At 24.4% G+C, this 18454-nt stretch overlaps 3 protein-coding genes across 3 annotated transcripts; 2 read left to right on the top strand and 1 right to left on the bottom strand.

Moving 5' to 3' along the window:
* Nucleotides 1-1474: 1474 nt before the first annotated feature.
* On the bottom strand, nt 1475-7887 carry SRAE_2000383100 (Myosin heavy chain; the record flags this gene model as incomplete). Its single annotated transcript, XM_024655072.1, has 4 exons — nt 1475-1708; nt 1936-7136; nt 7339-7636; nt 7687-7887. The coding sequence occupies 4 exons, from the start codon at nt 7885-7887 to the stop codon at nt 1475-1477; spliced, it is 5934 nt and encodes a 1977-aa protein (XP_024508381.1).
* Nucleotides 7888-15723: 7836 nt separating this feature from the next.
* Nucleotides 15724-15998, top strand: SRAE_2000383200 (Hypothetical protein; the record flags this gene model as incomplete). The annotated part of the gene is made up of 2 exons (XM_024655074.1): nt 15724-15791; nt 15848-15998. The coding sequence occupies 2 exons, from the start codon at nt 15724-15726 to the stop codon at nt 15996-15998; spliced, it is 219 nt and encodes a 72-aa protein (XP_024508382.1).
* Nucleotides 15999-16680: 682 nt separating this feature from the next.
* Nucleotides 16681-17352, top strand: SRAE_2000383300 (Hypothetical protein; the record flags this gene model as incomplete). Its single annotated transcript, XM_024655075.1, has 1 exon — nt 16681-17352. One exon carries the CDS (start codon nt 16681-16683, stop codon nt 17350-17352), a length of 672 nt encoding a protein of 223 aa, XP_024508383.1.
* Nucleotides 17353-18454: the final 1102 nt, after the last annotated feature.

Raw genomic sequence — 18454 nt, forward strand, 5'->3', positions numbered from 1 at the left:
AATAGATTTATTACAAATAAGATAAGAAGCAACTGTGAATGATTATATAAAATCAAAAAACATTATACAGTATAATAACAATTATACTATTATAAATCTTTTTTAGTTATTTACAAATTTTATATCTAAAAAAGTACTTTTTAAGTTATTATTTTTCACTACAATAATAACTATACATTCATCAAAAAATTTTTATTTCCTAAGAAAACATTAAATTTTATATATCAATGAAAAAGTTATTATAATATGTCCGTTTTTTTTTTAAACTGATACCACAAAAACAAAATTTTTGCATAATTTTGTTAAAATTTCTTCCTCTTTTTTTTTTGTTTTTTTTAGATAAACAATTTTTGTTGAATTAATGAAAAAAAAAATTAAAACATTAATAAGTTTTGATAACATTAAATATTTTGATATAATACATTATTTCAAACTACATTCCTTAATTTATAAAACAAATATAAAAGTAAAAATAGTTATGTTATATAGATATTTGGAGAAAAAAAAATTTAATTATAAAATTATGGTTTCTCATAATTCAAGTGCAAGAAATTTAATTTTATGATTTCTAAAAACAAAAAATAAATATATTAAAAATTCAAGGCTAATTTACTTGTAATATTTTATTAAATATAAAAACTTTATCTTACAATGTACATTCTACTCTTCAATTACATAAAAAATAATCAAACAAAAGCTTATAATAATATAAAAGAATAAATAATCTTAGATTTCTATTAAATTATGATTGTATGTCATATAAAAAAGATTTTCAAAGTACATACAACAATAATAATAATTTATTTATTTCTAAAAGAAATATTAAGAAAAATATTTCAAATAATATATTTGTCTTGTAATAATATTATCCTAAATTTTTATAGTAGTAAAAAATGATGAATATATTTATAGAGATATACTAAATAAAAATAAATAACTTCAAGAAAATTAGTGTACTTAAATTGTTTAAAACTATTTTAATAAAAAATTATTAAAAAAAAACTATTTATCATCTGTTTGAAGGAAGTTATTATTGAATTAGATTTTTAAGGAAGAGGTATATGATTTTTAATATTGAAAAAAGTAGGCAATGTAATATTCAATTGCTGTTCTTAACAAGTTTAATAAAATAAATAAAATTTTTATATGAGCAGATTTGTTATGAAATAAAAATAAATGCTTTTTTTTTTTAATTTTTTTTTGATTATTTTATTAAATTTGAAAAAAAAAAGTCTTTTAAGCCAGATGTAATCTACTTATCTATTTGTATTATAAAAAGTAGAAAAAAAAATTAATTTAGTATTAAAGATTTTATAAAACTGTTAAAGTAGACAATTGAAAGGAGGAAAGTAAGAAAATATAAAAAAAATTATCAATAAGATATATAAAAAAATGTTTTAAAAAAAAAATTGATATCATAGATGATATCTTTAATTTATATAAAACAAGACAATTTGTTAGTTGATATTTCAATTTATTCATCATTTTGAATTAAATCTCCACGAGATCCATATCTTGTTCCAAGACCTGCACCAAGTCCTGAGGAACTCATTGAATGAAGAAGACCACTTCTACCGCCTATTTGTGAACGACTTTTGGCTCTCATTTTAGCCAAAGAATTTTCAGCAACGTCGGCTCTTTCCTCAGCATCTTCGAGCATATGTTGAAGTTGACGATATTTATTTAAATTTGCAGCAACTAGTTGTTCCTTAAATAATAAAAAATTTATATTATTTTTTTTAATAAATATAAAAAATATTTTAGTAACATAATGAGTCAAATTTTAAAAAATAGTATATTACTTGATCATATTCATAAATTTTTTTAACTACTTATTATCATCTAATATTGATTAATATATACCTAATACTCATAAAAATAATTTTTATGTTAACACCAGCCCTATGGTTTTAGATAAAAAAAAGTTAAACTTACCGCTTCTTCAACTTGTCTCTTGTATGTTTTTATTTTAGCTTGAAGTTTTTCTACTAAGTCATACATTCTTTCACTACTTTTTTTATCTTCATCAACTTGGAATTGTAATTCTCTAACTCTTCTATCTTTATTTCTATAATTCTTTTGTGTTTCGCTATGTCTTCTTGATTCATTATCAAGTTCATTTTCAAGTTCCCTTATTCGAGTTTCTAATTTACTAATCATTCTCTTTCCTCCTTTTAGAGCAGAAGCCTCAGCTTCATCAAGGCGTGCTTGAAGTTCTTTAACTTGTAGTTCTAAACCTTTTCTAGCACGTTCTTGGTTTTGTGAATGTTCTTGTTCACAACGCAATTCTTCAGCCAATCTTGAAGCATCAAGAGAAGCCTTTTTGGCACGATCATCACAATTTTTAAGTTCGTTTAATGTTTCTCCTACTTCAGCTTGTAATGTTTGTAATTCTGTTTCATATTTTCTTTTGGCAGCAGATAAAGCTGCATTTGTATTAGTAAGAACATTAACTGTTTCCTTAGCTTCAGCGTACTCAATCTCAGCTTGTCTTCTTGCTCTTTCAGCATTTTCATAATTTATAACAAGATCCTCTTTTTCAGATTGGAGTATTTGTGCTCTTCTCTCGATAAGATTAAGAGAATCTCTAAGTTCCTCTTTGTGATGTTGTTCTTCTTCTAATTGTCCTTGTAATTCTCTTACACTATCTTGATATCTCTTTATATTTTTTTGTGCATCTATATTAGCTTTACTAGCATGATCTAATGCTATTTCTAATTCGTTAATGTCTGATTCAAGTTTCTTTTTCATTTTAAGTAACTCTGTACGTCCACGTGCTTCTGTTTCAAGAGAAGCTTGCATTGATTCAAGTGCTCTTTGATGATTTTTTCGAGTATTCTCAAATTCTTCTTCTTTTTCATTAAGTCTTTTTTCTATTTCTGACCTTATTTGAGTAATTTCAATTTGTGCGCGCATTACTTTAGACTCTTCTGCTTCTAATGCAGCTTCAGCATCTTCAAGAGCTGTTTGAAGTTCTTCTTTTTCCATTTCTAAACGTCTTCTCATTTTTTGTAATTCATGAACATTTTTACCACCTTCACCAAGTTGATCTTGAAGATCCTTTAATTCCTGAGCCAAAACTTTATTTTCCCTTCTTATTTGTTCAGATTGTTCACCAGCTTCATCTAAAGCATTTCTAAGTCTATAAGCTTCTGTAGAAGCATTTCTGGTATCTCTTTGTGCAGCTTCTAACTCACTAGCAAGTGAATCACATTTGCGTTTCCATTCATCAATAATTCTGTCAAATCCTTTTTGTTTTTTCTCAAGAGAATTTGCTAAACTATTAGCTCTATCAGCATCAACTTGTGCATCTTCTAATTCTTGTTGAAGTCTATTTCTATTTTTTTCTAATGTTCCTACTCTAGCATTGGTATTTTCTATTGTTTCTTGCATTTCTGCTACTTTAACTTGTAACTTTCTCTTGGCTTCCTCCAATTCTTCAGAACGAGACATTCCTTCACCTTCATATCTAGCTCTCCAAGCTTGAGCCTCAGAATTAGCTTTAGAAATCAAGCGTTGTAGTTCAGTTTTACTATCTTGCTCTTCTTCTAATGCTTCTCTAAGTTGTTGACATTCTAGTTGATAATTTGACAATGATGAAGTCATTGATTGTCTTTCTCTTGTTTCTTGTTCTAATTGTCTTCTTAATTCTTCAATTTGAGTATGCATTTGTGATTTAACTCTATTAAGAAGTCCTATTTGACTTTCAGCATCTTCTAATTGTCTGTTAAGTTCAGAATTCTCAGAAATAGACCTATTTTTATATGCAAGAAGTTCTTGTATTTGTCTAGCTTGTTCATCACTCTTCAATTGAACTTCAGTAAGTTGATTTTCTAATTGTTTTGAAATTCTTTCTGTATTTTGTCTCATTTTAACTTCAGCATCTAAATTATTTTGAGCATCTTCTAATTCTCTAGTAGCAACAATTTTTTCTTTTTCTACTTTAGTTTTAAGTTTCTGTATAGCATCAATTTGATCAGACAATTCACTAATAGCATCAGTGTGTTTTTTTCTTATAGTTGCAATAGATGTTTCTTGATTTATTTGACTTTCTTCTAAGTCTCTTCTAAGTTTAGCAAGTTCAGCTTCACGTTTTTTATTTAATTCCATTTGAGCTTGAGTTGCTCCACCAGCCTCATCTAACCTATCAGCTAATTCTTCTAATTCAATTTGCATCTCATTTCTACCTTTTTCAGCTTTAGCTCTAGCTTGTCTTTCATTTTCAAGTTCTTCTTCTAACTCACTGGTTCTGGAAGATAATTCTTTTATTTGTCTTTGAAGTTTAGCTACTAAAGATTGTTCATCCTCAAGGCGAGATGCAAGTGCTGTAATTTCATTTTCTTTCTTCTTAACATTATTGTCCAATTCAATTTTTTGTTTTGTTAACTCTTCAATATTTTCTTGAGAAACTTTTAATTCACCTTCAATCTTTCTCTTTTGTTTTTCTGTATCTTGTCTAATTCTTTTTTCTCTTTCAAGAGAATCTTCTAATTCATCAAGAGTTTGTTCCAATTTATTTTTTGCCTTGTTCAAATGATTAATTTTATCTTCTTCGGCTTGTAAATCTTCCATCAATTTTCTATTAGTCTCTTCTTGATTTTTTTTCTCTTTATGTAATTTAGAAATATTTTCATCTTGTGAATTAAGCTCATCTTGAAGAGAACGAATTTGATGATCTTTACTTGCCTTTTCATTTTCTTGTTTTTTAATTGTCATCTCCAAATCTTGGCAGTTCTTTTTAAGACTTTCAACTTCAGTTTCACATTTTTTCTTCATTTTAGATAATGAATTGTATCTATCTTCTTGGTCAGTTAATTGTTCATTCAAGTCTGCCAATTGTCTTTCAACATCAGTTTTTTGTGCCAATAACTTGGCTGATCTTTCTTCACCTTCATGAATATTTTCACGTTCCTGTTCTAATTGAAGCATCAATGCTTGTTTTTCAGCAATCAATTTAGCATTTTCAGATTCTTTTTCTTTTCTTAATGTTTCTTCTTTAGAAATAGCCTCTTCAAGTCCTTTACATTTCTTTTCCATTGCTTCAAATTCTTCATCTTTTTTATTTCCTTTAATAAGTGGTTTAACTTTTCCATAAAGTTTAAACCATTGCCATGTACGAAGTGTACACCATGAACGAATATTTCTTTGAATAACTAATATTCCAATTCGTTGATTAAGTTTATTTTTATATTCAATTTGTGCAAGATACCAACGACAAGCTGATTGGAACTTTGTCATAATTTTTCCTAATGTTTCATCTCTTAATTCTTCTAATTGAGCAAGGACACCAGCCTTGAAAAATACTTTGGTTAAACCACATTGATATTCTTCTGGTTTTAATTGTCCATTTTTTTCTAGTGATGCACAGATAGCCTCACCACATGCTTTAGGATCTTTGGCAGCTTTAGCAGCATCTGCTGCAAGACATGCATAACGATGTTTAAAATCTGCATAATTAACACGATTAGGAAAACCTTTACGACAAATTCTAATTCCTTCAAGTACACCATTACATGTAAGTTGATTAAGAACTAAACTAGCATCAATAACTCCAGATTTCTTTTGTTCATTTGGAATGATACAACGAATAAAGTGTGGATGTGTTAAATTGAGCATGGTCATAAGTTTATTAAGTGATTCACGATACATCATTGAAACTGTCATAAATGATGCTGATTTTCCTTTCTTTCTACCACTTCCTTTGGCTCCTTTTGTTCCACTTCTAGCAGCAGCATCAGATATATCTTGTTGTGTTTTATAATCTTCCCATACTGCAGAGAGAAGTGTATTTCCAGTGTTAGCTTTAAGAACAGTAACTACAGTGTCATTTAATGGATCCTTATTTTTTTCTAACCACCCAGTAACATTGTATCTAACAACACCAGCATAATGAACTAATGCAAAATGAGCTTCTGATTGTTTTCCTTTTGGTGGTTTTGGTTTTTGGAAATTAGGATGTTTTCCAAGATGTTGATCTGTTAATTTGGAAGCAAGTGTTAAATCAGAAGCTTTAGGTACAATACACTCTTCATCAAGCATTGAAACAATACCAAGTGGTTTTTCAATAAGTTCAATACAAGCTTGAAGATCAAGTCCAAAATCAATAAATTCCCATTGAATTCCTTCTCTTTTGTATTCCTCTTGTTCAAGAACAAACATATGATGATTGAAAAATTGTTGAAGTTTTTCATTAACAAAATTAATCCAAAGCTGTTCAAAAGAGTTATGGTCAAAAATTTCAAAACCAGCAATATCAAGTACTCCAATAAAATAATCTCTAGGAAGATCATGAGCATCAAGTGTATTGTTACATTTTTTAATTAACCATGTGAAAATTCTAGCATATAATGCTTTACTAAGTGCTCCTATAGACCAATTAACTTGATCTAAATTTTGTCCTCTAGAAACCCATTCTGATCCAACTTTAACTTTAGGTTTAAGTATAGCAGTAATAAATTGTTCAAAGTCACACTTGAATAATTTACAAGCAATTTCACCTTCAGCTACATTTTCAACTTCAGCTTGTTCTTCACGTGGTCTTTGTTTAAATTTCATTTCTCCCATATGCATAATAGCAGCAGTAAGAGAAAATATTTCTAATTTTTCTACATCAGTAAACTTCATTATATCAAAAGCTTCATCAGTAATTTGCATTTCTTCTTTATCATCCATACCATCAATAGTAACTTCAGCTTGTGATACAAATGAATAACTACGAATATCTTTTGTTAAAAATAATTTTTCTCTTAGCCCTTTAACAGCACCAGACATTATTTGATAAAAAATATGATAAGATCTTTCACCAGGTGCTTGTTTAATGACACGAGATTTTTCTAAAAGGTAATGTTCAATATCAGCACCAGCTAATTTTCCAACAGAATTAAAGTGTATACGAATGAATTTACCAAAACGAGATGAATTGTTATTACGTACTGTTTTGGCATTACCAAAAGCTTCCAAAACAGGATTTGTTTGAACAATTTGATCTTCAAGTGATGAATTTTTTTTATCACTTTTCTTTTTATTACTTTGTTGAGAGGCACCAACAATTGCAAAATATGAAATAACTTTTTTTGTATTTTCAGTTTTTCCTGCACCAGATTCTCCAGTAATTAACATTGATTGATTTTCATGATCTTAAAACAATAAATTATTATGATAAATAAAATTTAACTTTAAATACTTCTAATGTTTTTCTTTTTTTTCATAGAAATATAAATAAATATACAAACATTTTAATGATAAAGTAAATAAAAAAAAGTGTTATAACAAATTTTTATCACAACCACTTTTATTTTGTGTAAAAATAAGTAATGGGTTGGGTTATTATTAACTTACCATTAACCATATTACGGTAAGCCTCATCAGATACGGCAAAAAGATGTGGTGGCATTTCATTTCTTCTTTTTCCCATATACATTTTACAAACAGATTCAGAATAAATTGGTAATCTTTTGTATGGATTTATAACTACACAGAAAAGTCCAGAATATGTATATATCATCATTGAATAATATCGTTGACGTAAATTGTGAAGAACAGATGCATCATTTAAAAATGTTAAATTTGCCATATCTTCTGTCTTCTCATATTTAGGTGGATTCATTTGTTGGGTATCATCTTTTTTAATTGTTCTCTAAAGAAAAATATAAATGTATTTTTATAAATGTTAAATTTTTTAATTACCTCATTTCCTTTAACAGTTACAACAATAAGTTGATCACCTTTAGTAGATTTGATTTCAGCAGCAATGAAACCTTCATCTTTATCAGGAATCCAGACATTTTTCTTACTATCAAATTTCTTTGTAGTATTAGCAAGTATCTGTTCCTGAGATTGTCTCAAAAATTGCCATCCAGGATCTTGGGTATATTCAAGATTTTCCATATTTTTTTTTTATAATAAAAATACTTCTATATTATATTATTCAACAAATGGTTTGTTCTTTTTGAATAAGTGTAATAACGTGATTCTTAAAAACAAATGATATGTGTTTATATAAAAATATAATATATAATATAGATAGATTAGTCAATGTGGTTATTGTACTAATGTTTGTTGTGCTTATCTTCAAAATCTAGATTGAGGAGTCACCTAAAAGATAAAAATTTTTAATGTTATGTAGATAAGAGATGGGATATTATATATATTTGTTAAATGAAATTTTTAATGGTAGTAAAGAAAAGTATGAGAGAAAAGACTATAATGTAGAATAATGAAAAGTGAATCTTCAGGTGTTTCTAGTTACACGTAATAAAACTTTTATTTAACAAGCTTCTATTCTTTAGAATGATATTAAGATATTTATAATTAAAGATAAAATAAACTTGGAAAGTACTAAGTTAAGATGGTTATGTCAAATGTAGTTCTAGTAAAAATTATTAATAATATTAAAAATTTTTGACGTAAAATTTTAAGTAATTTTATTATGTATAATCTATGAATATGTATTTAAATAATTGAAAAAAAAAAGTTGATAATAGAATAATAGTTGTAATATTTTATATATACAAAATAAAAAGAGGTGGTAATAATTTTTATCTCGTGGATCAAAAGAAAGTTATTTGATATTAATTTAATGACAATAAATATCTTTAAAATGTGTTACTATATTACCTGTAAATCATTTTTTATTTTCTTATCGCTGTTAAAAAATTGTATAAAATATAGGTATATGTTTACTGATAAAAGTATTTTACTAAGAGGGAGATAAATGTTAAGATCGCTTTTAAGTATACTAAAGATACATCAAAAATCTAATAACTAAATGTTATATTATATATATTTTTTTTATCTAAAATACATTATTTACAGTGAAAAGAAAGTGATGGAGAATAGGTAAATTAAACAGGATATGTGAAAAATAAAGACAAAAGTATAAATGTACCTCCAACAAGCAAATATGAAACACTCCCATGAAGCTTTTGAATTATGTGTTACTCGGAGTTTAAGTAAAAGAATTATTAAATAAAATATAAAGAGAAGGGATACAAAAAGATATCTTATGTTTACTGACAATTATTAAGTGGAAGAAAATTAATACGAAATTGAGTATAGTTTTAAAAAGGAAATTATAGTATTTTAGCTAAAATAAACATTTTTAAATAACAGAAATCGCATTGAAGATTTGTTTTGATCACTCTAATGTATATATAATATTGATATTACTTTTATCTATATACTTTTTCAATAAGATCATAGATTATTTTGACATATTATTAATAATAATATTTAATTATATTTAGAAATATCTTAAATTACAATACAAAAATATTTATTATATTTTTGATTTAATTTTATTGTTGTTATTTTTTTTTTAAATTAATTAAAAGTGTTAATTGATATTTAATAGGTACTTTGTTTAAATTTAAAAGTACCTAATAAATAAATATCTTGATAATATCTATTTTAAAACAACCAATTAAAAAGAATTTTAAAAAATATATTTCAAAACAAATCAAAAATTAAAAGTATGTAAATAATTAAAAAAAGTTAAAAAAAAAGTAGTGAAATTAAATATTTTTTAAAGCATATGAATTATGTATAAATAAAAAATATAAGGGAAATCTCTTTAGATAACTTTTTATTTATAATATAAAAAAAATAATATTATTTTAGTTTAATATAATAAAATGAAATTTGAATCTTTTTTTTTTAATATAAATCAAATTAACATTTGAAACATCTGGACCTATAGATAAATTTTTATCGTAAAATTTTCACTTTTAAATTTAAGTATGATAAATTATATCTTTGATATATTGAAATCACTAAAAATTATTATATACAATAATGTTTATATTTGTCTTTTAAGAATTTATAAAAATTTTTTGACACATTAATATTTTATAAAAGCTAATATTAAAGTTATTATAATGTATAAAAAAAAGCTTCAAATTATTTGTTTGACAAATAAATATAAATCTTAAGATAGATATTAAATTAATTTTTGTTAAACTAGATATTTAACAAGTGATATTACAATATTTTAAAGTAGAAAATATACAAATATTATATAATATTTATGAAATATATGGAGGATCAAGAAAGATATTATTTATATGAGGAAAGTTATAAATTTTTATAAAAATGTTGAAGAAATTTTTCATTTATAAATGTTTTAGTAGATAAGTCATGTTATTATTACAAGAAGTTTAGTGGATCAATTTTGTCATTTCATAATAATGTACACCCACATATTAATTAAAAGATAATGGATTCATAATATTAATCATTTGTTAACAATAATAAAAATTTTGTAGGCGAGACAAATTTAGATTTTTGATAGTATAGTTAAAATGGAAAATCTTTATAAAAAAAATAATTTATAATAAAGTTAGTTCTTAAAAATTATAAAGTATGTTCACATGATTATTGTTTATCTTTAATGATATATATTCTTTTTGTATAATAAATTTATCCCACTTATTGATACAAATAATAGATAGAATAAATCAAATTTAACTTTTTGAAGAATATAATTTTATTTTATTATTTACAAAAATCATAATTAAAAAATAGCACGTAGTGTAAGATGTTGTTACAACATAAAAATTGCTATTTATTATAATATTATATACATTGAGTGGGAGGTAAGAAATAAATTTAAAAAAAAAAAATAAAAAGAAATTTTGTAGTAAAAGTTTTATTTATGCAATGATAGTAAGAAAATTATACTTGTCATGATAAAAATATTAAAATAAAAGCATTTTTCAAAAACAATTACAAGGTAAATAATTAATAGTAATTTTTAAATTACAAAGTAAGAAGAAATTGTAAACTATCCAAAGATAAATTAAAACTTTTTATTTACAAAAGATGATTTCTTAATATCCATTGTTTAATTATAAGTAAATTGTTAATTTACTATTTTATTTTTTATTTACATTTTAAATAAATATGTTTGAAAAAATTTTTATAATCCTAGAAAATAGTAAGTATAAAATGGAGATCTAAAAGTATTTATTCTAATAATACTCCAGTTTTATTTAATTTTCATAAAAATCTCCTTAATAAGTAATATTGTTAAAGAATTAAATTCATTCATATCTTAAAAAGTTTAAAAAATGTAACTTTATTTATATTTTTAAAAAAATAAAAAATTAGTCATCTTTTGTAGTCTGATATACAAATATTATTAAAATCAGATTAATGCATATAAAATATACCATAGATTATATAAGAAATCAAAATACTTTTAAAACAATTTCTATAAAATATGAATATTATTACTATGAAATTTTATTATCGCAGACAACTTTTTAAAATAAATAAGATGATGTCAGTATTTTTTTTGAATGATAAGTTTCATTTGAGATGTAAGAAAAATTAAGAAGATTGAATATTTTTTAAACTTTTCCATCTATACTTTTAACTTCTATTCTAATGAAAAGAAAAAGAAACAGTTTTTTTTAGTTGATTTCAAATATATTTTGATATAAAGTTTACATTTAAAATTTTTTCTCACCTTTAATAATTTTTAAGATATAAAATGTGAAGACAAAGAATTAAGCGTGAAAAAATATTACACATCAAATCTCAAGAATAACTAAAATTTTCAAACATTTATAACGTAGATTATTATATGAAAATTATAAAAAAAACCAGCGTATCTGGTCTCATATACTTATCTGCTTATTTACTAAAATTATAGGTTTCAGACTTCAAACGTTTTTAAGATAGACTATGAAAAATGTTTTGTTTTGAAAAGATGTATGAAATGTGACTTAGTTTATTTGATTTATTATAAAAATCTAATTTAGAATAGTTGTATTGACTTGAACATTTTCAATTACATCATGAAAGTCAAACTTTTTCTTAAAATATTCCCCATTTTTGACAACCATTTTGATTCATCACAATTTCTAAAGTTTCAGTTTTGATATAGTCATGATTATATTTGAAAAATTTTTATTTCTTTAAAGACTATCAGATTAGTGTATTTTTCTTTTAAAATTTTAAAAAAGGTTATTTTTTTTAACACAGATGTCGGAGGTATAGTTAGAAATTTTTTGACCAAATGTGAATCTTTGAAAACAACAAAGATATTTCTAAAGAAATTATTTATTCTAAGTGAACTTTATACAGAGAAATCAAACAAAACTAGTCCCATGGTAATATGATAATTTTTAACGATGATATTTTAAAATCGGAAACAATAAATATTTAGAAAAAATTTACACCTTTTGTTATATCTCATTTCAAAATGGAGATAAAATAAAAAAAATTTTTGGATTCATCTATTAATTAGTTTTTATATGGGGTCTACGTTGAAACTATTTTTATATCTCAAACAGTCATTAAGATATAAAAAAAATGATGATAATGCATTAAGCGCGCAAAAATACAAGACAATGTATCTTGAGAACGGTTGAAATTTAGAAGTTTTTTCAAACGTGGAGTATATCTTAAAAGTTCCAAGAAGTTCAATGCATTCAGTTTTGTATTTCTAGGTGCTTGCATTCTTGAGATATGATATTAGTTCTTGAAACTTTTCTATGATACAATTTTCATCATATCTTGAGTTCAAGAAATCCTATGAAGATGTGAATAAGCGCAATCAATTTCTCGCAAAAATCTGATCTAGAACATATACTTTTATCTCAATATTTTCAAATTTATCATGAAAGTCGGATTTTTTAAAAAAAATATTCCCACTTTCGCCCTCTAACTTTGATTCATCATAACCTTCGAAATTTTGTTTTTAGTATGGTCATGATTATATTTAAAATTTCTTGTTTTTCAAGGGCTACCGGTTAAGTGTAATTTTAGTGTCAAATTCCAAAAAAAAGTTTTTTTTTAGTATTTATGTGTGAGGTCAAGTTGAATATATTTGAACCAGTTATGAATTTCCGGAAATAATAAAGATATTACTGAGGAAACGGTTTATTTTAGCCAAAATTTTTAAGAAGAATGAAATAAAACTAGTATCATGCTTATATCATAAGTTTCCGCTGAAATATGAATGGTCGATAACAATGAATATTTAGAAAAAATTTCCGCCTTTTGCTGTATCTTGCTTCAAAATAGAGATAATAACAAGCGGATTTCTAGAATCAACTACTAATTAGTTTTCATTTAGGGTCTACGTTCAAAAATTTTTTTATATCTTTAACAGTTGTTAAGATATAAAAAATGATGACAATAAATTAAGCGCGCAAAAAAACCAGACAATGTATTTTGAGAACGGTTAAAATTTTAAAGGCATTTTTAATGCAAACTATATTTTAGAAGTTTCAAGAAGTTTAATGCATCCAGTTTCATACTTCTAGGAGTATATTTACATTATTAGGTATAAGAATGTTTTTGAAAAAGTTTTAGAACTATATTTCTTATTATATTTCAAGTTAAAAAAGTTTATCAAAAATGCTGTAAGTACAACTAATATATCACAAAAAAAAGTTTTAAAAAATTAAACAACTTAAAATTATTTCTGTTGAATAATGAATGTTGTGATTTGTTATAAAGTATTCCTGGGTTTTGTTTCTTATTTAACTGATTATAACTTTTTACAGTGTTGCTATCTTAAATTCACAATTCTGTTAAAAATTCATCTTTTTTAAATAACTCTTTTATAAATGTAATTTCACTTTTTAATTGTAAAATATATTTTTATTAACATAGTAATCAAGGTAAAACAATAATTTGATACAATATAGATGTTTTTGTGAAATTGTTTTACATGCTCTAAAAATATTTTTACTAATTCATTAATGTTACTTGTTATAGTATTAATATGTTATTTTTAAATATATGAAATGTTATATATGTTTGTGTATAAAAAATTACTAATTAATAAAAACTTTATAAAAGTGGATTAATTTTTATTTCTTAATATTTAACTTAAACTGTCATAATATGATAATTTATTTTTTTAACAATTGCTTTTTAAATTTGCTTCCATATATAAAGAAAAAAGTTTCTAGAGAAATTGTAGCTTTAATTTTAAGCTTATTTATCAAAATATAATTAATTGTTTTGACATAGAATTTTAAAAATTATTAACCTTTGATAAAGAAAAACTGGATTATTATATAAATAATCATAATAAACTTTTTCACATTTATTAATATTACAAACTAGTTTAATATTTTAGACTATACACTTGTTATGTTAAATTAATATTTTTTTTAATCCGTTGTTTGAACCTTTTTAATGCTTTTTAGAAAAAATTTTTAAAATTTGTACTTAAAGAAGGATCTTAAGTTTTGATTGATAAGAATATTTTATAACTAAAGATAACAATAACTCTTTTATATAGTTTTTATATGTTGATAAAAAATAAAAAAATAAATAAAAAAAGTAGTGTTAAAAAACTGTACAAACAATGAATCTTTTTTTGCCACAGTTTAGAACTCTACTGGTTTATAATAGTGATCATTCTATTAAGATATTGTAGAAAAATTCAATATAAACCTTACTTGATTTTAAAATAAGAAATGGCATTAAACAATACTTTTTCATTTTTACATCTATCACAATTTCTTTAAAATATGTTACTTTGTTGTTTACGACAGAATAACTACCTTAAAAAAATCTTTTTACATATAGACAATAAGAAGTTTGAAAAATCACCACAATGTAATAAACATCAGATAGATATAACAATGCTAAAATTGACTTGTTAATTGCGATATTAATAAATTTGTCGTTTACATGTAATGACTTCATGTAAAGTATGTATGTAACTAAAAATAGTTACAAAAAATAGGTATTTTTAACCTGAAATAACTGTCGTTAAATGATTAATCATCTATAATTTATTTAGTAATGTAAATTGAGATAAAAAAAAAAACATAACTTTTTTCTGTAAACACATTAGATTAGAGGTCATTGAATGTTTTATTACAATGATAAAATTATCTTTATGGTAATCATCATCAAATTAATAAATAATTCTTGTAAAAATTTAATATTTTAAAATAATCTTGAAATACATTTAATGTGCAACCACAGTTTTCGTATCCTTTTACTTCCTTTACACTTTGTTTTGAGTGGAACTATTTTATTAAACAAAGTTTAATTGAACTACATCTTGAAAAAGAACATTATCAAATTACTTATCACCTTTCTATGATCATTTTGACGAAATAAACAACGTTATACTCAAGTTATTAAAAACTAATTTTAAATATAATTACTTTATATAAATAATATTTCATGTAACAAATTGTAAAATATTTAGAAGATAAACATTTTATGATTACACACTTTACAAAATACAACTGTCATACGTTAGTTTCAGAAAAAAAAACATTGACTAAATATTATTCTATTAGAATTCATTACTTCATAAACCCAATATATACAATTAAAGTGTATTTTGTTAAGTAGGAGTTACAAATAATTCACACAAAATACACATAGGAAAACAAACATGTAATAATACGACAAACAGAAACACATGAACTTAGTGAAAACAGGTGCTTTCAAAAAATGAGACATGTGCATGGACAACGGAAGTAGTCTTTCAAGAACAAAATTTAAAAAAATAACAGTTTCTGGGAGGATAAAAGAAACAACTAGAAAAACCAAAGACAATATTGAAATACTACTTTGTGTCTGTTAAACTAAGTAGGTATTTGACGAGAAAATGACCTTCACAAAGTGTATTTTTCAACAAACAGTAGTGTATCCAATAAATTGTCACACATTATTTTGTAGTTTCACCCTCCTACTTCAATTTAAACTATTTTTTCTAATTTCTAACAAAATAATTTCAACATGACTACATCATATATTATTATTTTAATATTTCTACTAATATTTTCATCCTCATCTACTACTTCTGGGTAAGTTATGAAAAAAACATAAAAAAATGCAACTCCAACTTTCCTCTTATATATAGATTTTATATTAAAAACTTGGATCGAACTCCAAATACTACAATTATGGAAGAAGAAGAGGATAATGTTGATATAACTCCAGTACTAAGATATACTGATAACCTTTTTATTACAAACAATGAGAAAGTGTTTATGAATATGCTTTCAATATAAAAAAAAAAATTAAAAGAATACAGTGCTCAAACAAAAATATATTAGTTCTTAAAAATAATAAGAAAAATAATAATAAAAAAAACCCATATATATTATCTGCCTCACTAATAAAAAAAAAAATACTATCTTTAAAGAGTTATCTATCAGAATGGTACGAATGAAGTAAAAAAAATCAGAAAAATAATAAAAAAAATTTTGTATGCAGCATATACACAAATTAGTCATCATTTCCTAAAATGAAGACTAAATAGTTTAAACGAATAATTCTTCTGATGACAAGAACAATAGCATTGACATAATTTTAATTTTTATCCAGTCATATGTAGGAAAAAAACAAAATATTGAAATTTACCATGAAAGAAAGAAAATCAAACAAACTTTTGATAAAACAATAAAAAAAATTTTGTAAACAGACGACGATATCGATAACGTGTATATATTTATGGAACAAATCTGCTCTTGTCATCATCATTTTTTGGGACCATCAGTTGTACGCTACTTTTTTTTATCAAACATATCATTGTGATATATATAAAATCATCGAAATTTTTTGTCTATAAATTTATTTTTTTTTGATTACACACCACATTTTATACTTCTTGTTGAAGTGTAGTTGTTTTCCAGATTTTCTACTAACAATCCATCCAGTAACTAACCGGTTTTCTAATTTTATTCCACCACAATGAATCGTTCTATTCTCCTGGTACTTCTTGTTTCTCTTATTGCCATGGCCTCTTGCAAAAGTTTGGCCTCATCTGGTAGGGCAGCTGGAATAAATACACGTAGTTCTGCTCTTAGGGCTGACGATGACGTCTCCTCTACCGCTGAAGGAACTCTTGACAACTCAACGACACCAGCTACAACTACAGAATTGAGTGAAGCTTCTTCCACCACTACCACAGAAACTCCAACAACTACTTTACTTGCTGATGCTGTCACAGAAACCTCAACAACAACCCTCTCTACTCCAGCTTCCGACGCTACAACCACTATTAGTGTTGATACCACTACTGTTACTACTGAAGCTACTACAGTTGCCAGTGCAAGCACAGACACACCAACTGAAATGACAACTACTACTTCTGGAGGGGAAACATCAACTGTCGGCGAGTCTACTTCTCCATCTAGCCAAGATCTTTCTTCTACTACAACCGCATCGTCATCCTCTGCTCCACAGAGGAGATCAACATCCAGTGAGTCTCCTGAAACAACAACAGCAGCTCCAGGCAGCTCAACTTCTACAGGAACTGATGGAACAACAACAGCTGAACCTTCTGCTGGAAGTGCCAGTGATATTCAATTTAAAACTATATTGATTTCTATTTTATCATTCTTATTTGTATTTTTATTTTAATTGTAGATAGATACTATATGTGGGAGAATATTATTACTTTAAATAAAATATACCTATAAAATTTTTTTGATTTCTTTCTGTTGCTAGAAATTCTTCATTACCAGGGAAGTTTTTTGAATTTGCTTCTAAGTTCCATTCAGGCCACTAGTAGAATTTCTTCCAGTACGTCGTTGAATTAGCTTGTTTTTTTATGTGAGAGTAGTAACGGGAATTTCATCTTTATAAGTGCACTCGATTTTCAGAGTGAAGGATTTTTTTGAATTGATTGTAGTTGGTTTAATGATATTCACAGAATACGATGTAGACATATTCAGGTTATAAAAAAAGTTAAATCTTATTCTTATATCCCTTACTTAAAGTTTTCAAAATATAAGATAGTTAAACTGTTGTCTCTGAATTTTATCAAAAATATAAAGGCATATTTTTAAGAATATATTTTATGTTAAATAAAAAGACAAAAATTTTCATTAATATTAAACGAAAGACAAAGTTTAAAATAAGTTATTTCTGAATTTTAAATGTGTTTTTCTTGTGAATTTTTCTTATCTGAATTTCTTTCAAAAGTACAGCATTTAATAAGAATTTTTTTCTACTAATAAAGTATACCAATATTAATTTCGAGTCAACTAAACAAAAAGAATATAAAATTAATTTCATATTGTAAATATTAACGAAATAAAAATGATGAACATTCTTGATGACAAAAATAGAAGATTTTTGATGTTGTATAAAAAAATGTAATCTAAATTGTAGTATTAGTTTCTTATAAAAAATATATTGTTTATTTAATTTTAAAAATAATTTTTATTTAATCTAAATTTTTTAAACATTATTTATTTAATTAGTATTTTTTGATCTATTTTTAATAGAAATAAATTTGTTAAATAATTAATATATTTCATTTACTAATATTAAAATATTATAAATATTCTTTTTTTTGTATATATTTTACTTATAAATAAAAAAGTTTTTTTTAAATTTTGATATATTACTATTACTATTATTATTATTTTTTTGATAAAATTGAATTAACAAATTTAATAGTTATGAAAAAATTTTATAAAGATCAAAATATGTTTTAGTAAATATGTACAAAGTAACT

The sequence above is a fragment of the Strongyloides ratti genome (genome assembly GCF_001040885.1).
Source record: "Strongyloides ratti genome assembly S_ratti_ED321, chromosome : 2".
In the NCBI taxonomy this organism is placed as follows: Eukaryota; Metazoa; Nematoda; class Chromadorea; order Rhabditida; family Strongyloididae; genus Strongyloides; species Strongyloides ratti.